The sequence below is a fragment of the Scleropages formosus genome, chromosome 8 (assembly GCF_900964775.1).
Source record: "Scleropages formosus chromosome 8, fSclFor1.1, whole genome shotgun sequence".
Taxonomy (NCBI): Eukaryota; Metazoa; Chordata; class Actinopteri; order Osteoglossiformes; family Osteoglossidae; genus Scleropages; species Scleropages formosus.
The window spans coordinates 17,820,878-17,848,145 of NC_041813.1; the positions used below are offsets into that span (position 1 = coordinate 17,820,878).

Genomic DNA, 27,268 nt, shown 5'->3' on the forward strand with positions numbered 1-27,268 from the left:
GAAGAGGCTCAAGTGAAGGCGCTGGGAAGCTGGAGAAGGTAAATTAGAGTAAAGGCAGGAGGGGAAACAAGAGGGGACCTGAGTGTACCCTAAACACCGAGGTCTGAAAAAGGGATCAAAGCAGCTGTCCGCCGCCAAAAAGCTGCCCGTCCACTCACTGCCAGTTATTATGGCCTGCATACCAGTTACAGTAACAGTAGATGTACCGTACATTTCAGTTTGTCCTGCATGTTCAGCTATGACTGTGGCATGTTTGTTATGCTTTGAATACCACAGCCACGTACCGCACAAACATGGATACAGTTTCATAAGATGAAGTGCACGTGACTCATTTGCATACTTGGAAATACTGGGCTGGAAATAAAATTTCACATTTAAGCAGGTTATTCCCAGAGCTTGAGATAATCATGGTTCGTGTCATTTCCTGACCCATTTCCTTTTCAGTTCTGCCGCTGGGTCGCGGTGAAGTGTGACTACACTCGCTGTTATATCCGTATTATCACTGAAGGGATGGCTCTGCATGGGTGACACTCCGTTCTTATCAGCTACCGTATGCTAAAATGGAATTTTTTATTAGATGGGGAAAAATACACAAATATTTTCATACCAGCAAATTGGACGAGTGACTCAAAATTCCCAATGGAAACCAAGTCTAACAGCCATACCGATGCAGAATTGCAGCCAAAACAAAATATTACTGTTGGTAGTGGAACAATGTTCATGATTTGTTATTAAATCAGAGGAAAAGTTTTCATTTCAGATGGTTTCCAAAAGGGGGGTGCAGTGGCACAGTGGGTTTGACCGGGTCCTGGTCTCCGGTGGGTCTGGGGTTCAAGTCCTGCTTGGGGTGCCTTGTGATGGACTGGCATCCTACCCTGGCTGTCCCCTTCTCCCTCCAGCCTTATGCCCTGTGTTGCTGGGTTAGGGCTCTGGCTCCCTGTGACCCCACTTGGGGCAAGCAGTTTCAGAAGGTGTGTGTGTGTGTGTGTGTGTGTGTGTGTGGTTTCCAAAAGCATTATGTTGCAATGCCTCTCTATCACAGCAGGTGGCACATTCCCTGCTTCAAAGAGCACTTGCGTCACAGAGGACTGGACAACGGTTCTCGAGGTTTTTAAATGGATTCGAACGCATGCCATCACAATTTTTAATTCTAACCATTCACACTAAAGCAACAAATCCCACATACCACAGTGATATTGGTAAACTATGACAAATCGTATCTGTATGGGCTTCATACGGTCACATACTGCGATTTGGCTATTTAATCGCTGGCCATTTCAAGCATATACAACAACACAGTGAAGGCAAACAGGTCCGCCTATATTGAAAAAGCATTCTTTTATTTGTACCGTGGATGGAGACAGTATTAAGAACAGCGGGGCAAGTTATTAACTAGAAACTCAAAATCTTATACTGCTTGATTGTAATGTCAGACATCAGTCATAACCTGGACAGTGACGTTTTTTTTTTTTCCTGAGCAGTATTGGGTAACATCAGAGGTAGAAAGGAGGCAAGAGTTTCCCTTAATTGGTCATGAATGTAGCTGCGAACACTCACCTGGGTATGGCCAAATCTCTGATCACAATAATGCAACACCAGGCTTCCTTGGCGGGGAGGGGGGCACGATAGGTATCGTCATACGGTTTCCAGCTAGATCCACCCTCATCATTTTTTCTTTAGCAAATATCTGCGGTCCCATTTTTTAAGACACCAGGACAATGTGGTACAGTACATTCGCTTGGCATCAGATAGTCATATTCTAATACCTGCAGGTCTCACACAAGTTTAGAAAAAAAATCATGAGAACAGCCTGTATCTAATGCAAAGACTAACATTGCATCACTCAAAGTCAACCATATAACCACACGTGCCTCACCTAAAGTGGGGATCAAAATACGGCATAGGTGTCCTTCACCCCAGGGGTTAGGAAGAACGACGTTCAGGAATGGATCTGAAACCTATCATTATTGTTCCGATCATGCGCACACACACAGACACGCGATAACATGAACCCATTCCTTCGCTGAAAGCACTTATCAATCCAGGCCATGTCACACTACTGGCCCTTCCATAGCCACACCCACAAAGCGAAGAGGCACACGGTGACCTCATCACTCCAGGTCTGAGATATGTATGTGATGGGGATACCCTGTTCACAATCTTTTGCTACAAAAATTACTTTGGGAAAGAAAAAAAAAAATCTAGTGCAGTATCACAGACTTCTGGAAAAATTACTGCATCCCACAAAAAAATAAAAAATAAAAAAAACTAGCTGTCACTCCAGCATAAGCTTAACTCCAGCAATGGTCACCTGAGCGTACAAGGTTAAAAATTCAAATATAACAGTACAGGCAACTGCTAAGCGAACTATGAAAGCGATCGCGACACCATCAAATATTTTCAGAGTTAAAAGTATCGATTGAAAAATGAAAGCAAAATAAAAGGCTATCATAAAATAGACTATATTTTATAATGTCAAAGTGGAAATTAAAAAAGAGCCCAGTTGTACAGAACGACGGGCGATGCCTTGAAAAGGGATCTTTTGCTGCGTCTTGGAATGTGAGGAGTGGGCGTGGCTTGTGGGCGGGGCTCTGCCGAGAGAGGGTGGAGTTACGGAGTCTTGGTGACTCCCTCTGCCTCCTTGGAGGCCCACAGCTCCTTGTGTTGGCGCCGGCCGAAGCCCTCGTCGTAGTTGCCCTTGCTCTTGAACAACTGCTGGAAGTGTGGCTTGCAGTAGAACTCGCCCTGCAGGGCGGCATAGGAGCCCAGGCTGTGGGGTTCGAGGGACAAGGGACACGGGCAGGTCAGTACAGTTGTTCAGAAAAACATTGATATGCGGTGTCCAGAACCGGCTGCCACGCTCCCGCTTTGCGCGGGAGGGCTTTGCGGCAGTGACGCCGAGTCCCGCTGGACGGGCAGGGGTCACCATCTGGTACCGCCGCTGCACCAGTGTCCCATTACCATGAGAATGAGCCCTTGGACCACCGCATCCTCCAGATTTACACGCATGGGTCAGTAGTCACACAAAGCCATGTGAATGCATGTAAAAATTTATCTGATTTTCCATGTTATTAAATTGCTACTTTGCAGCTCATACAACGCATTTATAAAATGTACAGTTTTACTTATTTAAAAAGTGGATACTTTTCTGGGCGGAACTGCGGCTCAGCAGGTAGCGCTGGTGCCTCGCAGCCGCTACGAATAGCGTGGAGCTTGAACTTTATAACTGTTTTTCGTTTCCTCCCGCAGTCCGAAGACGCGTGTTTCAGGTGGACTGGTGACTTTTACATTTCTCATAATATGGGTATGTGAGGGAGAGAGAACGAGCGTGTGCGATTGCCCCGAAATGGACAGGCACAACCCACACACCGTGTACCCTGCTTCACACCCTATACGTTCAGGATAGACTCTAGACAACCGTGACCCTGCTTTGGAGAGGCAATTATTGATAATGGAAGAATTAACATTTCTATTAGACAAATCTGGATTAAAAAGAGGAAAAACAGCAGGACCTTCTTTGGGAGCTGAACCAACAACCTTCTGGTTACTACCTGCTGCTTCAGTGTGTGTGAGTGTGTGTGTGAGCGTGGCTCACCTGAGCTTGGCATTGCAGTGCTTGCAGCAGAAGCAGGAAGTGTGAAAGACGAGCTTATCGGCCACCAGGCGCTCCATGGGGTAGACGGTCTTCTCGCAGGAGGAGCACAGCTCCTTCTGGGTGTTAAAGCTGAAAGACTGAGAACCACAGAGAAGGAAAAAAAAAAAAGAGAAGTGAGTAAAACTGTTCATGGACGTTCCAGCGTAGGGACAGTTAAAGGGATAGATATAAAGAGGTGAAACGGAGGGGTGGCCTGGGGTGCAGGGGGTGACAGGAAAGCCACAGAAGGGAAGGCACCTTGGACCTCTGGACAGGTTTGTCCCCAGGGGCGGTCCGGTCGTCCTGCAAACGGGGGAGGAAAGACAACGCGTCAAGACGGAAACCGAGTTCCGAGCAAACCCGGCACCTTCCCGTCGGCCCCTCCCGTCAGAACCCGGGCCGGCTGCCCGCAGAGCACTCTACATGCCCGCTTCCTCCCCCTCGCTCCATCTGGCTGTGGTGACGGCACCAGTGTGCTGATCTCTGAAAGACCTGACACGCACGCGCGCTCGCACACACACACACACACACACACACGGAGAGGCCCGACTCTCCCACATCCATTGGGATCGATGGCAATTGGATTACCTCATTCGACTGAAATGATCACATTACACTGCTCTGCTGTACAGATGTGTGGATGACTGTAGGGTACTTAGCGTGGCACGGTGGCACAGAGAATAGCGCTGCTGTCTCACAGCGCCTGGGTTGTGCGAGAAAACGTGGGTTCGACCTCCACTCAGTCTGTGTGAAGTTTGCATGTTCTCCCTGTGGCTGTGTGGGTTTCTTCCGGGTGCTCTGGTTTCCTCCCACAGTCCAAAGACATGCTCTTCAGGTTCCCCCCATAGTGTGTGAGTGACAAGAGTTAGTGTGTGTGTTTCACTGATGTATGGATGAGTGACCCAGTGTAAGTAGTGTATCTAGCAGTGTAAGTCACTGCGGTGAATAAGGTGTGTGGAGAGAAACGTCTGCTAAAATAAATGTAAATGTGGCGCAATGGACTCGTCACATTGTCAGTTGCTTTGGATAAAAGTATGAGCTGAATTAGCCAAGTACTATACTAGTTAGCGATCATCAATATTCGAAAAGGACCTGCTAAACAAATGAACGTGCGTGTGAACAAACACTGCACCGTACTTACACACAGCAGCCGAAAGCTCGACGCCCGTATTAAATTACTGTTTAGATGAGGTTGCTTTTACTCCTAAATGACTTAGGCAGCTACCGCTCCCCTGATAGGTCATTGAATCAATGTAAGCTAAATGCCTTCTCAAGGGTACAACAGACAACTCCGTCCTTGACTTGAACCTGGAACAATTTGGTTACAAATCCAAGCACGCAGCAATGAATTTTATCTTAAAAAAATTATGGTTGATTCCTCTGTGACGGACCACTGTCCTGTCAAGGATGTACCCTGTCTGTCTCACACCCTCTGCTTGCAGGATAGACTCTGGACCAGCACAACTCTGCAACGGACAGGAGGTTTTTGATAATGGATGGATAGATAGACTGACGGACAGATAAAGAGACAGATGAATGGATGGAGGTATGGATGGATGAATAGACTGATGGATGAAGAGATAGACGACTGATGCACAGATGGACTGATGCGTGGATGCATTCCGATTCGTGCTGATGTCGCACCTCTTCGGCCTCAACGGCAGACCCTCCAAGCCGGACGAATCCACGGAAAGTGCTGAGCACAGACTGGACCAAAAGCGAGACAGACGGAGCTGTTGGTTCTGCAAGTGTTCCCGCACGTTGCGTCCGGGCTGAGGGTGGGTGCTGGGGGACACAGCTGACTGAGCACAGCAGCACCAGGGGCCCCAACCCTGGCGCGATAAAACCTTCACCAAAACCTTTGTCCGACAGCAGGGAAATTATGCTTTTTAGCAGATCTTTCAGTGACCTTTCATATGCGGCTGTGCCACCAGCTGATGGGTTTTCTTTTTCCTTCACTCTCACTCACACACACACACACACACACACACACACACACACACACACACACACACACACACTCTCTTGAGCCACAACCACAAACTCCCAATCGTTCATTCTAGACTTGGCCTCCTCAGTGAAAACTAATGGAAGCGGTGGACACATACACAAAGGAGGTGAGATGAGGCGCCTGAAGTGCTGGGCATCCACACACCGTCTTGAAATCCATCATCACTGCTTGTCCAAGGCAGGGCAACGGTGGTCCAGAGTATATCCCAGATGGATAGGGTGTGAAGCAGGGTACACCCTGGATGGGACAGCACTCAATCTCAGTGCTGAACTCCATCAGATGGAGCTAATGAGGACTGAAGTTGATGAGTGATACCCTGGTGGACAAAGCTGGCTTTTCTAACGAGGAACCGAAGGACATTTTGCAGGCCAGGGTTGTAGCAGGGAGGTCTGACTGCAAACACATGGTCCCAGTGAGGAGGTCAAGCAATTCAGACAGTCCTCAGAGGACTCAAGTCATCACTCATCTCCCCGATTATCCCGACTGCACGACTTCTTGACATGCAACTGACTGGCTCTTTGTCTTTATTTGGACTGGTTTATTTCTAGAGCACCTTCACTGGAACCACCTCCAGCTCTTTGGGCTGTTGGACGCGATCGCTTTCAGATGCCCCAAGAGGGGAACCCGTCACCAGTGACCGGGTCACATAGAGGGCCTCCCTTGTGTTCCAGCCTCACACAGATAAAACTCATACCAGACAGCGGCGACAGCTGGCACAGAGGATAAAGACATTATGTTCCGCCTTTTTTTAAACTTTAAAAGGTCTCCGAGATTCGCGTTACGTAACAGCTGAAAAATAAATAGTCTAAAGTGTAGCTCCGCAAAAATTCTTTGCGGTTGAAGAGGTGGAAACAGAATGAGTCAGAGCAGCAGTAGACATCTCGCACAGCTCTGGAGAAAAGTTGTCCTGGTTCTTGGCTATTCATGTCTGAAATGGAAGAATAGAAAGCCACAGAGTTCTTATTATTATTATTATTATTATTATTATTATTATTATTATTTCATCATTCCTCTCAGTCACAGCTTTCAACTGGTTCTTGATGAGCTCAGATTTGAACAAGAGACCAAAGAAATTCATCCAGGCAGTTTGCTTATGATCTACGTGGTTCCAATCTGGTTGGCCTGGGAGCTTCTCCAAGTTGTTCCAGAAGCCCCTCTTGAATGATCCTACTTCTCCCACCACTACTGACTCCTGGTCTTGATCTTCCACATTCTACCGACCTCAGTTTCCAGGTCCTCATACTTGCAAAGCATGATTTTTGCATAATCTGGGATATACAGATATATATGTCAATAGGCAGGTTTTCTCCTTCACATCGCGCAGCACTCCATCATGATGGTTCACTGACAACTTACGATGTGCGGCTGTTGGTAAGTCCCAAGAAATGTTAGTACATCCGATGTTGACAGAGAATACGTTACGATGGAAATCATGACCATTTATTATTATTAATCTATTTAGCTGTTGTTTTTGTCCAAGGTGGCTTACAGGGATAGAAAAAATTTGAATAAAAAAAAACGTTAACCCTAACAAATAATAAGTTCAAGTTGGCCACTAAGAGGAAAGTGATAAAACGCACACGTTAAAAGAACGGTAAACCGAGGGAGGGTTGAGGTCCAAGCATGTGGGACAGGAGAAGAGCTGCTTTAACCCACTCTGGCTTTGACATGTGAAGTGGAAGGTCACCGGGCAGCATCGCAGAGCGCAGCGACACGCGCCTGTGGAGGGCGCTATGGGGTCAGCCCGGTCGAGGAGAACGCACGCTGCGGCTCCGACTCGCACCGAGCTGTAGCGTGCACTAATGAGGAGCGAGGGACTGCCACTGAGGCCTGCGGTTTTACCCCGACGTGCCGACGTGGCGCTCGATGACGTGCTGCTCGCCATTTCCCGTCGCACGAACCCAGCGAGGGGTTACCGCTGTACGTCAAGTCCCTTCCCCTTGCTCACTTGGGGAGGTGGGGGCGGGCGGCGATTCTTCCCCACGATGAGATCTCAAACTCAGGACGGCGGGGCGAAGACGACGACGGAGTGCAACTCTTGCAATTGAGGAAGCGAGAATCCGGTTCGGTGCAGTTTCTAAAGAGCGTCTTCTGCTCGAGAGCCCAGCCGCCCTCCAGGGACCGTAACAATAAAATGTAATGAGAGAATTAAAAAAAAAAAAAAAAAAGGATTCTTTGTTATGAAGCCAGCCATACATTTTTCATGAAATGGAACAAAGCAAAAGAGAAAGTGCGCGGAAACAAGAAGGAATGTTGGCCGTGCCTGTTAGAACTTGAGAAATAAGGACACGATTTCTGTACCTTATGGGACATGAACAAACATGACTAAAAGTTGCTTCAGCGGTGCTGTCTTCTCCTTCTGTCTCTCCCCTCACACGCTCCTTCATGGTCACATACACAGGTTTGACAAAACCCATCGAAGAGGACATGAGCAGCGAGATGCTTCGCAGCTTCGGACACACAGCGCTGCAGGTCCGTCAGGCTGAAATGACGTGGTTACAACATACTTTACCGTATCATATTTCCGCTGTGGCTCAGTGAGAAGTAATGGCCTTGTCTTGCCTCCCTGTAGGGAGCCGAGTCCACACCTGAGCATCAAGAGGCATATATTTAAGAGGAGGTGGTACACAGGAGGGGGTGCGATGGTGTGGCGGGTTTGGCCTGTGTCCGCTCTCTGGTGGGTTTGGGGTTCGAGTCCCGCTTGGGATGCCTTGCGATGGACTGGTGTCCCGTCCTGGGTGCGTCCCCTCCCCCTCCAGCCTTGCGGCCTGTGTTGCCGGGTTAGGCTCGGGTTTGCCCCGACCCCGCTCGGGATAAGCGGTTTCACGACTGTGTGTGTGGTTTAGTGTAGTTTAATTTAAATAATGCATGTGGATATTTGTTAAAAAAAACATTCAGAGGAAATGGTAAGTAAGGAACACGGAAACACCCTGGGAATGAGCCAGGGTACCGCCCCTCTTGAGCGGTAAAGTTGCCAGGCAAGTTTTGTGTTAGGTTTTTTTGAGCCTTGGGGTATGTTTTTAGCATTTATTTTAGCATCCATCATGCAATATTTATGTTGGTTGGTTTGTTTTAGTAGATTTTATTGCATATATATTAGTGACAGCACAATGGATTTTCTGGTTTTAATTATTTAAAAAAAAAAAATTACACCAGACCATTAAATGCACTGAAGGACGGGTTGGCTGCGATAATCTCTTGAACAGGGAGGGAACGGCAGCCATAAGAACGGTCTCATCAACAATTATTTATACCTCTTTATAGAGCTGGGTAAATTTGAGGGTAACAGCAGGGGATTTGAACCCAGGTCCTTTTGATTGCAAGTCAAATGAAAGCCTCCATTATCTTGTAGAGGTGTGACCGGGGTCTTTGTGCACATTTCACTCCCTGTGATGGTCTATAAGCAGAATATTTTAATGTCACAGGAAAAAAAATTATGCGACCGAGGCATTCTGCTGCTGCCACCAGCATCCTGACTGTCACATCAGTAGATCATTCTCCCTTTCCTCCCAGAGTTCATTTAAAATCCATATCAATCAAAGGACAACGTAAACATCCACCGCCAAAGTAATAAGTAGCACGGGGTGGTTGGGGGAGGCATTGTTTGCACAGAACATCCCATAATACCTCATTTGCATTTCCACATTAATGAAGGTTCGGGTTCATCAGAAAGAGAGGCCCCACCCACTCCTCCTTCCATTCGCTGAGCTCTGGCTTCTGAGCTACATTCAGCCAATAGAGAGGGGCTTTACCCACAGAAAGGCGGATCCATGGTGAGCTTAGCCCCGCCCCACCCCTCAGGGCAACCATATGGCACCGATAAGACAAAAGCCAGCACAGACAGCGCTAGCCAGACTGTCAAAGATGCCGGCGTCAAATGCAGAGTGCCCTAGGAGTATAATGCGAGCCTTTGTGCAGCTCATAGCATGATGGAGCAAGAAAGGCAGCACACTTGAGTGGCAAATGCCTGAATCGGGTCTTTTCACCTCAAGAAAAGATTCCCATTAATGGTCAAAGACAGCACGTCGACCGACTGCGCTCGCCTACCAGTACCACGGCGTGGTGTCCGGCCCAGGGAGACTCATCGTTCCCACCGAGCACACTCCAGCCGAGTGTGTTTTACAGACGTTTAAGGATCATTTCACACTTTTTTCCACTGAGGTGGCTCTACATGTCATGAGATCCTCCGGGTCACAGTGTCCACCCCTGCACTGGGTGATCAAGTGTATGTGAGGACCGTGACCCAACCACCTATCGTGACCCGTCTCCGCTAGGAGGGAAAAGTATCCCTTGCATGGACTCCACTCCGGACCTGCGTAGATCTAAATACACGGGGGCACAGCAGGCCAGGAAAAAAAAACAAAATGACCCAAACCAAACGCCAAACACAGCTTGCGTGCAACTAATACGAACACGTGTCATTTTGAGGGCAACTGTGTTGTCAAAGACTAGCTGTCCGCCCCCAGGAGTGTTCTTCACATCCGCAATGTCTGGACTTTGGGGTTATTTTCTGCAGCACGGGGCTGATTAAAAATAGAGCAGACAGGGTCAGAGACAAGGATGTGAAAGCGGAGGGTCATAGGAGTCGAGGAAATGAAGGTAAAAAGGGCGCGAGAGGGCTGCAGCATTGAGGTGGGAGAAGAATGAAGGAAAGGAGATCGAAGGGCAGCTGACACTGATCAGCTGCCACCTGAGTGTTTATTCAAAGGAACATCTTCGAATAAGATCAGCCCTGCTATGAATTCCTTGGACACGTCTCAGAAGAGAAGGTCTACGGCGGGACGCGCCGACTCGTGTGCCGGAACCCCGCGCAGGCACCTCTGCTTTCGCAACACGGAGGAGACTTGAGCAAATTCCTGATCATATCGACACCTCCTCGCAGCACTGCGAGCGATGGAGGTGCGCGAATCTGCCGCGGCGTGTCTAGCCCTGCGCGAGACGTACGGCGTACGCCCCTGAGCACACTCCACCGCTGTCTCCTGCAGGACATCGCCGCCATCACGTCCCTTTGCACGGCGCACCGTGTCCACATGGTGCCTCCAGAACAGTGATTGAGCAGAGTCAGCATGTGGCGCAGTGGTTAGAGCTTCTGCCCTGAAGGACCCAGATTTGAATCCCACCTCCTGCTGTATAAAAGAGTAAATCTCTGCAAGTGACTTAGGGTGCAAACCTAATATTGTCAGTTACTGTGAAGAAAAGCATGAGATAAATTAATAATAATAATAATAATAATAATAATAATTAATAGGGGCTGGAGAGAACGTTGCAACCAGAAGCAGCAATTCTCACCCCAGATGTCAGCCATCTCTAGATCAGACTAGGAGGTCAATTTTCACACCAAGGCACAAAATGGACTGAAGGTTTTGCTGAATTGCTTCACTGGTTAGAGTCCACACCATAATTTGCAGGCTTCTCCAAAATGTTGCTACCGCTACCGTTTTCAGTGGGGAAGTTACTGCAGCCAGTCACACATACATTAAAAAAAAAAAAGAAACACTAGCACTCAAGAGCCCATTACCTTGCCATGTGAACATTTAAACATTCATACCCAGAATGATTTGTGGCATCAGATAACTTTCTTGTAAATCTCACTTTATAACAGCACTATGTCCACTGCAAATATTAATAACATCTTCCCCATCACCCATCAATTTTCTGTCATCCTTTCGTGCTGTGTGTATTGTCCAGAGCAATTATTGCTATTCATGAAAGCCTGAAGACAAAGGTCTCAGCAAGTCTAAATCATGAATCACATTCACATTTATTTAATTTAGCAGATGCTTTTCTCCAAAGCAACTTCCAATGAACTCCATGTAGTGTTATCAGCCCACACACCTTATTCACCGTGGTGACTTACACTGCTAGATACACTACTTACACTGGGTCACTCATCCATACATCACTGGAACACACTCTCTGTGTCACATGCTATGGGGCACCCTGAACGGCATGTCTTTGGACTGTGAGAGGAAACCAGAGTACCCAGAGGAAACCCACGCAGAGATGCAAACTCCAGACAGACTGAGCAGGGATCGAACCCATATCCTCTCACACCATCCAGGTGCTGTAGGACAGCAGCATTACTCACTGCACCACCGTGCCACCCTAAAATGTCTTTGAAAAAGACAACTGAAAAGCAAAATAACTTCAAGCAACAAAGAGGGCAATAAGATATGTGTGTTTGTGTGTTTAACACCAATGTGCAATGCCAGGACATCTTCTCACCGTCAGGCAGATGACACCTTTTCCATCATTCAGAAGGGCCTTTTTCCTGCAGCTGTACAGGCAGGTAATCACCAATAACCATTTGTCCAGTGTAAGTCTATCCCAGAAGCGCAGGGTGCGAGATAGAGCACACCTGACATGGAACACCAGGATAGGCCAGTCACACAGACAGACTGAGCCGGATTCAAACCCAAATTTGAAGCTAGTCGAGGAACTGCAAAACAGCGTCATGCTGAAAAACGGTCACTGAATATATCCGCATCTCTCCTTCTTCAGCTCATCTTGGCCCTGGAGCTCAGGCATCTATCCAGCGATTGCCAGTCATCTTGTCACCAGGGGGCTGCGGACTCTCTGCCGCTCAAAAAAGTTATTTCTCTCCTTTCTCGTCTTGACATGAGTCACTGTTTTCACAATCAGTCCACGGGACATGATAAGATGTACACGCGTGCGGCAGCTTCCGTAAAACCGGCAAAGAGAAAACCCATAATGGAATTCCTTAGGGGGTCGCGCGCAAGAGGAACACCTACAACCTCGTCATCGGCAGTGCCGTCCCAAAGGCCCCTGTGCGGCGACCGAGACGGGAACACAAATTTTAAACCAACGATTTGTTTAGCTGTACACAAATGAAGACATCCAGCTCCCCCGACGCCCACTCTCAGCCTCCCGATCCACAGCTTTCAGGCTCCATGAATCACCGGTGCTGCAGCAGATGAAACGGTCTGACAGAACAGAGCACGGGAACACGCATTTTAACACAGTAAAAGAATAATGTTCTGCGACGGGTGACGGAATAAACGACCCAAATATTTTCAGGATGTAAATGTTGCGGGGAGAACTTCAGTGAGACAGGAATCAATCCCCTAGACTGGCGTCAACTCCCAATCAATAAAACAGAGGATTAGCGTCCCCAGCCCGCCAACCCTCTCAAATGACCATATGCAAACACACTTGTGCCACACGGGAACGGCGCCAACATGCACAATATGAGAAACACACACACACACACACACACACCAATATCTGTTTTCCATGCTGGTAACCATGCCACCCTAAAACATACACCTGGTTACAGTTAACAAACACCTAGTTACCATGACTGCCTATTTAGGCTTGTCATATGAACCAGTACATTTGTCACAAACCCAGCTAAACAAAATCATCGCCTGGCTACCCCAGTGTGTGTGTGTGTGTCGCCTGCATGCTTTGCAGATGTTTCACTACAGAACAGACGCAAGTCATCACTTCGGCTCCCTTCATCCATCCTCAACAAGTGAGCCGAAGTTAGTTAAGGCTGATCAATACAGGACTCTACATTCCTTGGACTTCACCCCAAATTCCATAAAGTGATAATTTACTATATTTTTTTAAGATAAGCATTACTTTGGGAGAAATATAGGGGGTGTAATCATAGAGTTAAAGAAGGAGTTTCCTATCAGGGTTCCGCTCAAGGTTACTGCAAGATTGTCCATAATTTTGCCTTGACTTGATCAGATGATGACTGAGACTCATTCCTCAGACACATTCTATCTATGCAGAGATGTAAGAATTTTCTTGAATATTCTTGTATGCTGGTACACGTCTTAATGATAAAGCTAAAGTACATTAACATAATAGTTTCTGCCAACCATCCAGTAGGTTGTCGGTTCATGTGTTGCCAGACATGTGTGAGACGCAAGGAGCTGCTTCGTGACTCTTTGAGACGGTACACTGACTGAGCGTTCCTGGGAAACCTCGGGAGAAAAGCGATAACCACACTAGTGGTCCTGCAGAGCAGGATGCTGTCAGTAGGAGAGTTTGGCACCAAGGCAGCTCTTGTACTGACACAGGAATTGAAACTTTCCACAGCCAAGTGAAAAAGTATCTGCCCCCTTCCAAGTTCTATTTCTTCAACTTTTTGACATCAAGTTTGTTGCGCGATCTTCGATCTTTTCATCAGTTCTGTGTACGAACACACCCTGAGAGAGGGAAAGTGACACCAGTACTGTTCGTCATTTCCTCGGTGTGGACGACAATGAAATGTGCTCTCAGAGCTGTGAAAATGTATCTGCCCCCACCCTGAACGAACCCCATGAGGGGGACATGCACACACAGCACTGTACAGTAATGGCTGGGAACAGGAGTGAAATCTGGGCAGGAACCCATGGTTGGGATCAGGGGAGAGCTGGAGAGATATATGTGTGTGTGTGTGTGTGTGTGTGTGTGTGTGTGTGTGTGTGTGCGCGGCTCCAGCTGCCCTCCCCGTATCCCATCTCCGCAACACATCGGGGCTTTGCGCACCTCCACAGCGACACAATGTAACCTTTTTGGAGACCACCCAGGTCCTCCCTCATTGTTTCACATGGGGGCTCGCTCGTGCTGACTCCACTCGCAGCGTTCGCACACACCACAGCACACAGGCGCACACACACCTTGCTGGACAGCAGATCGGTGCGTGTGTTACAGCAATCACACGGCACGGCTCCGATCCCGGTGAAGCCTCCTCATATACCGCCGGCCCCGCGATACAATGGGCAGCGGATCTCCCGCAGGCGTCCGGCGGAGAGGTGGTGGGCGGGGGCGGGAAACACTCACCATGTGTGTATTTTTCTCAGTGGATCTCGTGTGAAGGCTGCGAGGTCCGCCTCAGCGTGTCTCAAATGATGCCTCTCTCATCCGATCCCCCGCGCGCTCCCCTGTGCGAGTGTGTTGTCAGTGAAACCTACGTACGGCCCCGCGAGCCTCGCTCCATCCTCTCCTTTCGGCCTTTTTTTTTTTTCAACCAGCAGGATGTGGCTCCCCATTGGCCAGAGCGCCCCAAGCTCCGCCCACCCGCGAGTGAGAGCCGCCCTGCTCTGCACGAGCGCTCGGCCTGAGGCGCAAAACGAGAACAACGGCGCGGGGCCTCTTGCATCGTTCGCATGGATTCAAAATACAGAAACGTCTTGAAAGCCATTTAACACGACGCGAAGTGCCTCGCTTGATGTTGTAAAAACCATTTCCTTCTGCTCTTTGCACCTCTTCCGGGCAAAAAAAAAAAAAAAAATGGTACACCCTTCGTCGAGAGGTGTCAACAAAACAAGACTCACTCAGGCAATTTCTTTCGGAGATCTTGCTTCTGAGTTTGTTCTCCTGTTTGTAAATATTATTTCTAAACATTTCTGGTAAATAATTGTTTCGCTTTGATCGGTAACGCCGATTTCGTACAGTACAACAGCACACAACAGCATAACAGAGACAAACTGAACTCCCGTGCATTCAGGTGTAACTGACAAATCACATCACTGTATGATGATGCCTTGCAGAATGTGCAGTGGTCCCCATGTATTTGTAACCAGGAAGTGTTTATAATAGAAGCCAGCCTTGCAGATGCCTCTTATGAAAAGGAAATTAAACAAATGACACAGGCCGGGGGGGGCTTGAAAAAACACAGTTCACACAGCTTCCAAACCACTGCAGAGCTAAAGCCTAGAAATCGGAATATTGCGCTGCGCTAATCCCATCTGTTCGTGTTTTTAAAATCTGAATTAGCATCAAACATCCACTTTGCAAAAGAGCACTTATATAACGAACTGGACTGTTGTGTCGCTAAGGGTCGAATTTAGTTGGGATCCGATGACATCCGTTTGAAAAAAGAAGGAAGGAGCCTCTCGGCCTCGGACGGAGGTGTCGTACGTTTCCAAAGCGCCTCCAATCAGTAACAGACAAAATGCATAATCACTGATTTCTCTTGAGCCCATTAAGTATTTGGTGAAACTTGTAGCATGTTGACATTTTTTTTCTGCAAAGTGACTTCCGATATGAAGTTTTTGAACTAAGAGACATAGACTGATTTACCCATCCATACAGCTGAGTACTTTTTACTGTAGCAGTTTGATCGAGGGCACTACAGCAGGAGGTGGGATTCTCACATTTGTTCCATGTTTCATTTGGGCGTTTCAGTCTAATCACTACACCACCTGCCGTTCCTGTATAATTTTCCGCAAGTCAATCAAGACAAAACAAAGGAAAAATAATGAGAAAACGGTATTATACCTTGGAGCAGAACCTAGACATAACCTTGTAGCGGAGGAGGCTGTGGCTGCTTGCACTAGCAGCAGAGCATACAGATGTGGAGGGGGAGGTCCAGGCAGGAGGGGTCTAAGGCAGACTCTGAGTCCAGCCATTGGAAACAGATGTTCACAGTTGTTCTTTTAACAGGGGATTGTACATAAGCATGAGCGAGGGCATGCAGGATGAAGGGAGTGAGGGGGTGGGTAGAGTCAACAGTGAGCATGGGAAACATCTGTCCTTTGGTGCTGTTCTGGGAGTTCTGGACTTTGCCCAGAAAACCAAAGCAGCAAATGCAGCGCCACAATCGCAGGCTGTGGGGCACCGGGCCCCGACACATCCGTACGGAACCAGAAATCTGGACACGCGTTTGCAGGTGCTCCCACATTTCAACAAGACAGAGGTAGAAACCCAGAACTTGCGTCGCTGGAAAAAATACAAGTTATCTTCACAAGTTCAAAAGCCTAATGACGTGGCCGGTCTTCACATACTGCGAATGTTCCAGTACGCGTATGCTAACATGTAATGTTGAAAAACTCGTTCCAAATGCTTCCTTTTTTCATTGTGGTTTTCCGTTCTCTCCTGTTTTTTCTTTTTTATCGTTGAAAGGTTGCATTAACTGGATGACTACAACGTGTAACATTATGGCCTAACAATGGTCAATTACTGTTTTGTGCAAAAAAAAAAAAAAAGTTTGAATGCCTTGGTAAACAACCAACATAAATGGATATAACACATACATGCAAAATGGAAGAATGCAATTGAGGAAATAAAACTTAATGCAGTCATGGCAGGAAAAAAAGACACTAAGGGTGGACCAATGTGCTGCCCACTAACCTGGGGGATATTAACATCTTTAGGATCCGATTCCATCTGTCTATCAGCATAATCAGGGTCTTCAGCACTGCTTGTTCCTGAGGCAGTTCCTTTAGTAGCCCTGCTGAACATTCTCACTCTACTTTTGTGTACAATGTTTTCATTGTTCGAAATCCTAATTGACAGCCAATGGATGGCAAGGGTGCACTGAGGATGCTGCCATCTGGTGGTCAAAGTGAAACGCTACAGCACAAAATGTCTTTAATTTACAAGTTTATTAAGGGTGGTGCCCGCTGTGTGGCGGGCCTGGGGTTCGAGTCCTGCTTGGGGTGCCTTGTGATGGACTGGAGTCCCGCCCTGGGTGTGTCCCCCGCACCCCCGCGCAGCCGGGCCAGGCTCCGGCTCGCCGCTACCCCACTCGGGACAAGCGGTCGGTGGGTGTTTATTGCCTCCTCCTGGACCATCTTGAGAGAAACAAACACAGTAAAAGTCACATTACACTGCTGCTTATACCTTGCCTAGGTCCATTTTCCACGTTGCTGGTGTTGCTACTGTATCCAACACAGTACACAAATATTGCCAACTGACGCACGTATAATTTGGGGTGACAAGCTTAAGTTATTTTGCCACACAAACGAGCCGGTAGGCTATTTAATTCATAAACTGACATGCATAAGACTGGGAGAGACAACGTGCAGCTGATGTTTTATGCAGCATTTCACTGCTGGCAGGTCAAAAACATTTACATTCTGCAGTAGACTCCTCCGAGCTTTGCTGAGGGGAAAAAAGAACTGTGGCTACTAGCAACCAATAATTTCAGAACATGTACTTTATCATAAATGTTTTACCCCTATAACTTGTAACTTAAAGTGCTACCTAGAGTATCAAAACAAAACGCTTACTACCAGCTTTTCAGCGTCCGACGTCATCATTCCACGTCTTTATTCAATACGTAACACACCTGCGACAGGAGCGGGAAAGCGCAACTGCCCACGCAGCGACCAATCAATGAGCTGAAATCGCCTGCCTCCCCGCATTCAAAGTAAATCAACCAATAAAATGGCTGTACTTGGACTGAAGCCCCTCCTCCGGCCTACAGTGGCAATTATTGATGTCCGTCTCTTCGGCGAGACGAGTTTATAGCTAAAATATAAACGAAAAACTATCTTTTGTTAAAAGCAGGGGGGGAGCGATCGATATATACGGACGTATATACTAGTTTCCAAAAGTTTGCCCAGCGAGGTAAGGGAATGCATGTTTTTTATGTGTCAGACGGTCTTGCAGTCTCAGTCTGACGTAAATTTAAATTAATACAAATCGGGCACCTCAGCTGAGGTGTGGGAATATTGTGGAAATTTGTGGAGATATCGGGCAGCTTTTTTTAAAACACATATTTAAATGCGGTTATTTCAGTTTTGTACAGGCCTGTGACCGAAACTGTCAGCGTGCTATCGGATGAGACGTTCATTTTAAATTTAATTCATTATGGCTTTTTCGTGGCTCGTTCGATCTGTAATCAACTCATGTAGATCACATGATCATCTGATTCCGTACGGTGTTCTGGAAACATCTGGGAGGTTTTTTAAAGGTTGTTATGCGTCGATGTTGAAGGATCAGGCCATCAATTTTGTCATTGTCTCATTATGCATAATGTAAAGTAACCTGCAGTATATTATTGGCCTGTTTAAGCAACTAACACCCACCCACACCATGAGCTCCAGTATTCCAGAGTAAATAGCTTAATAGACTATATAGAGGACATTACATGATTGCCACATGGAGTGGGACTTGAACCAACAACCTTCTGAATGCACGTTGATGGACATAACTGTCACCATATCTGCTGCCTCTGACCAGTAAACATTATTTAGATGACTTGTTTCTCTGGTTTAATTTTCCTTCATCTGCTGGATTAATTGTTTTTTAATGCCTTGCTCTCTTTATACTACAGCTATTCTTCACTGGTGAGTGAAGTTTCAGAGCTTCTAGATACAAACACAAGCAGAACCCATGTCTTTTCTGGTAAGTGAGCTTCTCCCCTTAGCAAGTTGTCAGTTGGATTGGGTTTTCAGAGGCAGTTTGGGGGAAAACACACGGCATGTTAGTCTTACCCATGTAAGGAAGGCATCCGATGATTAAGACAGCTGTAGAACTACAGGGACAGCTGGTAGTGTAGTGGTTAGAGCTACTGCCTTTGGATCCAAATATCACAGGTTTGAATCCCACCTCTGGCTGTTGTACCCTTGAGTAAGGTGCTTACCCTAAATTGTTCCAGTAAAATTACCCAGCTGTATAAATGGATAAATAATTGTAACCTTAACACTTTACGTCACTTTGGAGAAAAGCATGAGCTAAATAAATAAATGTAAAACTTTACATACAACGTTTAGAGCATACGTATGTTTTTGAGAGATGACACATTAATTTGAGAATTGTTGGTGATTGTGAAGTGAAAGCACAGTGATTTTTAGGAAATTGTTTGCCCACCCTTCACCATAGATGATTTGAAAAGGACGAAAGAAACGTACAAGGGTTGGCATTCATTCTCTCGTTCCCTCTGTTCTTCTCCCTTTCGTCCCCCCCCCTTACACTGGGCGTCACTTAGCGTTGGGTGTCCGAGAAGCTGAGCGTGGAGAGCCTGAGGGACCTGGAGCTCTTTGGAGGTGAGTTCGGAGGAGAAAGCAGCCCCATTCAGCCCACAAGCACCTGCATCGGTTCCAAGCTGCCCCTCGCTATGACGCTTGGCCAGTGTCGCATCCCTGCGTGGCTTCACTTAATAAATGTCCTGCCTTGCGCTTATTATGAGTCCAAAAAAATTTTCGGAGATGGTGAATAGATGCACAGAGGTAATGCCAGTATCGGTCAGTTCTCTCTGCCATGTGGATTTAGGGAAGCAAAATGTGACACCGTGTGTAAGTGGTGTTTGTGTTGTCATGGTAGAAATTGACTTGCTTCACTAGATGTGCTCTGTGAGAATCAGTTCAGATCCTTTTATGGAACACTGTTTTCTGTCTTGTCTTCTGACATGTTGTATTCTGTCAACGAGTCGGTGACGGAATGTTAACCCCAGCCTGTGTTGTTGTGTGCTGGTTTGTTGAATTGTTTCTGTTGGTACTTGTCAAGGTTTCTGATGTGTACATGTCTTGTACCCCATCAGTTAACCAGGCATGGTAAAGTTGCCGTTTTGCAGATCAGATTCACAGGTGTCAGTCGGCAACATGAAAGCAAACTTGGGTTGTCAACTGGTAAACCTCTTTGTCCATTGCTTTTTGGGTTTACAGTGAGTGTGGTACTTGTCTGTTTATGACTACTGAGTAATTCCCCCATTCACCTTCTGCAGGTGGTCAAAGGGGGTTCCAGTTGATACAAAATAAGTTGCTATGGTGATAATTGAATGTATACTTGGTGGATATGATCAAAACATCTTTGGGTTTTTTTCCGTGAACCACTGGCCTAATGTTTCAAAGAGCACACTTCTGTAGTGTGTGTTAATGTCTGTGTGGTGCTGTTGTGATGCATGGAATGGACTTAGAGGCTGTTCCCTTAGAGCTGCATCCTAATAGGAAGACCTGGATTTATGCAAAAATATGCTGATGCAGTAAAATAAATGTACGTGGTGGTGGTGGTGGTGGTGGTGGTAATATAATAATGTCTAGCTGTATCTCTTCATGTGATTTTGTCCAGGTGACTTTCTTGCATAATGGTTCTGAGGTGGAAGAATCCCTGCCATTTAAATTTTGCTACATTAAGGAAATGTGGAACTGTTTACGTTTTCCAAATTGGTATTATGCTTCTTTAATGAACTGGAAGAGGGTGGGTCAGTTATTTTGTAGTGTTTTATAAACCTCTCTAACAGCTTTCATACTCCTCAAAGAATTTTCTTTAATTTGGCACATATTGACGCATGCCAGTCATGGTCTTCCATGTGATTGAGGTGACTGTATCTGTCTTGCTTTTTACGCTTCTCATCTTCACTTTGCTGTTTCATCACACAACTGTTGCATGTCCATTTATATTCATAAGTAATTTTTAAATAAAAGTGAGCTTGTGTGCTTCCTGGCCCATGGCAATACATAACAGTTCAGTTAACAGAGAAATGAGTGCAGTAGCATTTCAAGTGATGCACCCTTGTCCACTTGTGTATGAACTCCTGTCTTTCGTGAAATCTCACTGGACTTGCAGGTAAGATGATGCCTGTCCTTGTTACAAAAAACCTCAGCATTTGTCACACGGTACATCGAAGTGGATTTTCAGACCGCGCAGTTACATCTTTTATTAAACTGTTTTACCTGAGCTAATGGGAGTTGATTTAAAGCATGTGCAGAGAACTCATGGTTTTCAGTGGTGGCTTTTCACTCTGGCACTGTGCTCTTAACCCAGCGCATAACTGCTTCATTACCAGAGATTAGTTCAAGATCCTCCTGTTTATTTTCACTACATGATCCACTGGCAGAATGAGCTAATCTTATTTATGATGCAAGCACAGTGTGCTGAGACTCTGGAAACCATAAGTCTCTCCAGTGCAACACACTGCACTGCATAAAACCCAGCTGAATGGCACTCGGGATTATCAAACATAGAGCCCATTCTCAGCTCTGGTATAATGGTGCCATGATGATTGCAAGTTTTTCTGGAGCGTGTGTTTAGTTTATGAACGACTTGCAGTAGATCCAGATCAAAGTTTGGCTTCAGTCAGAGATGCTGGGCAATATGGGACTTCACTCCAAGTCTTGGGGGACCAGCAGCATCAGGTTTTAATTTTACCTGAACTCAAGGGTCTGATTGGTTCAGACTTCATATGCTTTTAACTCTTTTGCGTAAATCACTAAGAAGTGCTGGACATGCTGTACACTCAGAGGTTCTCCAGGACCAGGAGTGAAGACATCTAGTTGTCGGCGGTCTTGGCCATTTCTGAGGCTGACGAGAACAAAATCGTCATGTGCCCCACCAGAGTTGAGCAGTGTTCTCATAGGGATCGCCAACAGCACTGAAGTATGCCAACATTTCGCATCTCTTTACCTGCATTGGTGTTTTGAAAAGTTACGGCCTGCTGATTAACTTCACACAATATGAAATGGTGCTTTTTTGAAGAGCAGACGTGCTTTTTTTTTTTTTTTTTTTTTTCCCCCCCCCTTCTTCCCCCTTTCATTGATGTGATTTCTCTGTCCCAGAGCAAGCTCAGGGGAGCTCTCACAGGAAAGTAAGTCCAGCGTTCCTGTTGTTGCTTCCCCCACCCACACCACCCCCAGATTAACCTGCATTGACTTCTTTGTGCGTGCGTGAACGAGGAACGCGTCCTATGGCTGCGCGCTCTCCATGCATGGATAGCACCTCATCATAGTGGTGTGCGCTCTCTGTGCAATGAAGCTCATCCCACCTCATCCTCACCTGCCATCGGGGTTTCGTGTTATAGGTTGGGGTGAGGGTGGGCTGGGGTTGGGATTGGGATTAAGAATTGAATTTGCACCCGTTTACCACCTCAACTGAGATCCATGGTTCACAGACAGGTAAAGCACATGCTGTAGATGCTGCTCAGTTAATGGTTCAGGGGTTATTGAAAATACAGATGAATTATCGATACAAATGATTTGGTGGAGCTAGAATCTAGGAGTGTTTTGGCTAAAATGTCTCAGATGGCACCATTTAGTTGGTGTTACGTAGTTTAATAGACAATATAGTTGACAAAACTGTGCCCTCTGTGACAATGTTATGTGCCCGGTTAGATTATGTCATTACATAGTGGTCCATTAATGGTTTGCCACATATATACATTCTTATTGTAAAATGTATGAATGGATCAAAGAAATGGACTGGACAAAAGAAAAGACTTCTTTGACAAGATCACCTTTTTTTTTTTTTTTTTTTTTCCAAAAAAAATCTTTAATGCCCTTTAAGGCTGTGCCCATCAAAGCTAAGCCCAATCTGGCCTTTGTAAAACCCTGCGTGGGTCTAACACTTGGTTCCTGCAACTCAACCATTTCTCAATAATTAACCTGTGCAGTGTCTACGAGAGGTCAGTCCACGGTCTCCCATCACGTAACGGTTAAGCGTCTGTCCATTGTGTGCTGGGGCTGTTAACAATACTAAATATGAGTGAGCTCTAGAGTCATGCTGTTGATATCCTGAGGGTTTTTGGAATGCTGGAATCAAGTTCTTAAATGCTGGGAGCAGATGGTGAGTTCAGAGGCCCGCTTATTACAGAGAATCCAGATGATGCTGGAAAAAACACGGGTGTGCGGTGTGGATCTCCACAGAGGATCTCTGCATCCGGATAAGATCCCAGGTCATCTCATCCTCTGCTCTGTCAGATAAGGCCGCTGCTTTAGTCAAACTCAAGCCCTCAAAGGCCAGGATAGGCCCACTGCTCTCTTTGCCTTCAGGTTATTTCTGTCACGTCAGTCTGTTTTCAGTGAAGAAAGTTTCATAAAATGATTCTTGAGGGAACTTTCTCAGCCTTTGCAGTGGCTGGAGTTTGATGTCAGAGCTTCTGTCTAATTATTGTAATTTTTTTTTTTTTTTTTTTTAATGAAGTCTGTTGCATTTCTCCTTATTTGAAAGCCACTTGATTTGTAGTAATACAAACATCCCCGTATGATGGTTGTGTGTTTTTAACGGAGTTGTTGAATGGTCATTGTTACTTATTCTAGTGTTTCCAAACTGTCTTGTGGTGTGGCTAGTCTGTTTAACACTGACAAGTTGGGAAAAGGCTCAGCTTCCCACGATGCACCCAAGAGACACCTGCCCCTCACTCTGCATGTGCTCTTAATCTTAGGAACTTTAATGAACTGCAGTGAATCATGAACCCAGCCACACAGACCCTTCCACAGTTGTATCTCCCACAACACAATAAAAACAGCCTCTGTGCTGTGTCCTAAACCCTCAGCCTCATGCGACACTTGAAGTTAGCTGAGCTAATACATTTCTAAGTTGTTGACCCAGTCCATGCCTGCTTCTTTCCTGCTGTTCAGGCCCATGAAGATAGCAGCGAATCCCTGACTTCCCTCCCTCGCCGGGACACCATGGGGAGCTTCCTGCCCGACAGTTCGTCTTACGAGCTCCTCACCATCATTGGTCAGTGTGGGCCATTGGGCTTCCTTTACTGAGGTCAAAGACTTCTTTTGATCAGTTGTATAAGATGCAGCTTTATCAGATATTCAGGAATATGAAGCTCACTCCTGGTCATGGATGGGATTGTTTAACAATCTTTGGTTAGGAACACCCTGTGACGCATTTGTGTTGTTGCAGGTAGGGGATTGGAGGGCCTGATGACGGTGAACCTTGCCAGATACCAGCCCATGGGCGAGCATGTTGCCATTCGCCGCATTGACCTGGAGTCCTGCACAAATGACATGGTCAACTACCTGGAGGTGGGGGAGCCTGTCTTGCTTACTTACCTATGGCCTTTTGTTTGCCCCTTTTCTTCTGGGGGAGTTGAATAGATAGGTCTGATTCATGTTCTCACTGCAGGGTGAGCTCCATGTGTCCAAGCTATTCCATCACCCTAACATACTACCCTACAAGAGTGTCTTCATAGCAGAGAATGAGCTATGGGTAATAACTCCCTTCATGGCTTACGGTAAGAGTTAACGTGGCCTTGCCGTAGACTTGGCTAAACTAAACAAAGACCTTGTCATCAATGTTGTTTTCCCCACTGTCATATTCTATTATGACTCATACCCTTTTGCTCCTACACCCCAACCTCCCCTGCAGGTTCCGCCAGAGACTTGATCAGCACCCACTTTACGGATGGCATGAGTGAGCTGGCCATTGCCTATATCCTGCTGGGTGTCATCAAGGCCTTAGAGTACATCCATCATATGGGCTATGTGCACCGGTAAGCTTTGAGAACCTCTCCGTTGGACGAAAAGTAAATGATGTTGACTTTTCCTTCCCTTCCTCAACTTAGGATGAATCACTGAAGACCCATGAACCAGAAGCAGAAATGTGGAAGCTGAGTGGCTGGTTCTACACTCTGTGGGGCCAGAGTATCTAGTGAAAATCCAGCACTTGATTGTTGGTTATATTGTTTCAGGTCTAAATGGATCACTTGTGGAAACTCTTGCAGTAGACTACAAAACTCAGATCCTGGCGTCAGTGGATCTGAAGCACCCAAGTCTATGCTATCATGCTTTGATAAAACTTCTTGAGGTCCTTAAGTAGAGAATTATGTGATGTTTTTGGTCTGTATTGAAAAGTAGGTGTTTTTGTGTGCACATCAGCAGTGTGAAGGCTAGCCATGTGCTGATCTCCGCCGATGGCCAGGTTTTCCTGTCAGGCCTGCGCAGTATCTTCAGCCTGATCCGCCATGGGCAGAGAGCCCGTGTTGTCCACGACTTCCCCCAGTACAGCGTCAAGGTACTTCCCTGGCTCAGCCCAGAGGTTTTACAGCAGGTACCTTTCACCTCCACTTCATAAGACCTTTGCAACTTCCTTAACAATCTTCAGGGAAATTTCATTCCAGTCCAATTCCATTTCCCTTCCTCGGGTCAGAATCTGCACGGATATGACTCCCGCTCCGATATCTACAGCCTGGGGATCACTGCTTGTGAGCTGGCCAATGGACATGTACCCTTCAAGGATATGCCAGCCACCCAGGTAAGCTCATTAAGTATCCTGCTGCACATTCTGCAACATTATTTTTGGTTCTTTGAGTGGTGGTTATTACTAAGAGTATCAGAATACATCTCTACAGAGTACTTAATAAAATTTGGATAATTGCACTTTCTTAGGAACTGTTTATTCAGCCATGGTATCTTAGCCACTTGTCAGGCATCTTCCGTTGGCATGCTGAATTAAAATTTAAATAATTTTTCATTGTGTCATCAGGGCAATGATTGAGCTTTGTATGACACTATTAATGAACAGATACCACTTAACTTATGTCTTAAGCTGTCTCCACCCCTGACCGCACCTTTGCTTTACCTTCCTCTTTCCAGATGTTGCTCGAGAAGCTCAATGGGACTGTGCCCTGCCTGCTGGACACTAGCACCATCCCACCAGAGGAGCTCAGCATGAAGCCTTCACGCTCGGGTGCAGACTCGGGCATCTGTGAGGGCCCAGGGGCACGTCCCTCCAATGGGGAGCCCTCTTCTTCCTCCTCAGCTGCCCATCCATACAACCGCACCTTCAGTCTCCACTTCCATGCCTTTGTAGAACTCTGCCTGCAGCGGGACCCTGCAAAAAGGTAGGTGTCTAACAGATGTCCCCTCCCCTACTGCCAGAATTCTTTACTGTTTTGGTCTTTCATGCTTCCACAATAATGAAATGGTTATTTCTGGAATATTGAGGTTTTGTTCTCCATCCCATCACCTTTAGGCCCTCTGCAAGTGCACTCCTTGGCCACTCCTTCTTCAAACAGGTAGATGGAACCCTACTTTTTATTACTTTTGTTGACATCAGGGTAGAGCACATCACTTCACCCAGATCTAAGTTTGCCCTAATAGTCAGCAATTGTGTTTCTGCAATTTTGTTGAATCACAGAACGTAGGCATAGCCAGCATCTAATGCATTCTGCTTAACTCCTGCCATCTCACTAAACCATCCTTACCTCTTCAGATTAAACGCCGACCCTCGGAAGCGCTACCGGAGCTTCTACAACCTGTGTCCCCGATCACCAGCTTTGAGAGCGCACAGCAGCTTGATTCTCCACCTGGACTGGCTAGCTTGGAGTCCAGCCTCAGCCACCTGGAGGTAGATGACTGGGACTTCTGACAACAGAGAGGAAGGGCACTTCAACCCACTACTGCCCTTACCTAGTCAAAGACTCGTTTTCCTTATTTTAACCTTTGTAAATATTAAAAGACGAGCTAAGGGCTTTTCTTTCCAACTGTAACAAGGGATTTGGTGAGCTCTGGGACCTTTGCCAATGCTCAACAGCTTCATGTCTGTCCAAAGTCAGAGACCAACTAGAGCACTCGGAGAAACTGTCAAAGCCTGGTCTCAAAAACTTCATCAGATTGGTCATGTGGATTGAAGACAACTGTTTCTCACTATCAAAGTCTTTCCCAGTAATGGGGTTAAGTTCTCTGTAGAGAAGATTTTTTTTTTTAAAAATGGTTAAAGTCTTTTGAAAGGTTTTGTCATACTGAGGACTGCCTGCCTCACCCAGCAGAATTTTGTTACACTTCCTAGCCAATTTGGGAATTTGTTTTTGGTCACACTTTCATCAAACTGGTGCACCTTGTCCACATCAAGGAAAAGTCCAGTGATGGGACAGTGGGCTACAGATACTTGAACATTCAACAGTTAATGGTATAAAACGCTGAAACATTTTGAATTTTGTACTCTGGTTTGGTGCTTGAATACCAATCCTCCTCCTTTCACCCTCATCTCCATTTTCTCTGCATGAATGTCCCAGGCATATAGTAGGTATATGAAGGAAGTTCCCCCCCCCCCCCAAAAAAAAACTTGATTTCAGCTGTTTCAGGTTATAACAGCATACAGAAATGCAAGTTTCTTACTGGTGTCTTGTCACAAAATGAGAATGTTTCAACTGTATGGCAGTTTTACCTGATTAAAAATCACATGGGACCCCTGGGTTGCCTATAAACTGACCA

General features: G+C 46.4%; 2 protein-coding genes across 3 annotated transcripts; one reads left to right on the forward strand and one right to left on the reverse strand.

Annotated features, from left to right (window-relative positions):
• Positions 1-943: 943 nt before the first annotated feature.
• Positions 944-6,050, reverse strand: LOC108937233 (LIM domain-containing protein 2-like). Its single transcript, XM_018757028.2, has 4 exons — positions 5,961-6,050; positions 3,893-3,937; positions 3,596-3,732; positions 944-2,770 (listed from the first exon to the last, which is right to left on the reverse strand). The coding sequence occupies exons 1-4, from the start codon at positions 6,048-6,050 to the stop codon at positions 2,611-2,613; spliced, it is 432 nt and encodes a 143-aa protein (XP_018612544.1). The 3' UTR covers positions 944-2,610.
• An 11,762-nt stretch (positions 6,051-17,812) lies between these two features.
• Positions 17,813-27,265, forward strand: strada (STE20 related adaptor alpha). Of its 2 annotated transcripts, XM_029254434.1 has the most exons (13): positions 17,813-17,954; positions 18,664-18,734; positions 19,318-19,375; positions 21,884-21,912; positions 23,681-23,783; positions 23,958-24,079; positions 24,180-24,288; positions 24,423-24,546; positions 24,932-25,103; positions 25,203-25,307; positions 25,649-25,896; positions 26,028-26,070; positions 26,268-27,265. In XM_029254434.1, exons 2-13 carry the CDS (start codon positions 18,723-18,725, stop codon positions 26,421-26,423), a joined length of 1,281 nt encoding a protein of 426 aa, XP_029110267.1. In that variant the 5' UTR covers positions 17,813-17,954; positions 18,664-18,722; the 3' UTR covers positions 26,424-27,265. The 2 variants fall into 2 exon arrangements, with proteins under 2 accessions (XP_029110267.1, XP_018612390.1); XM_018756874.1 differs by lacking the exon at positions 21,884-21,912.
• Positions 27,266-27,268: the final 3 nt, after the last annotated feature.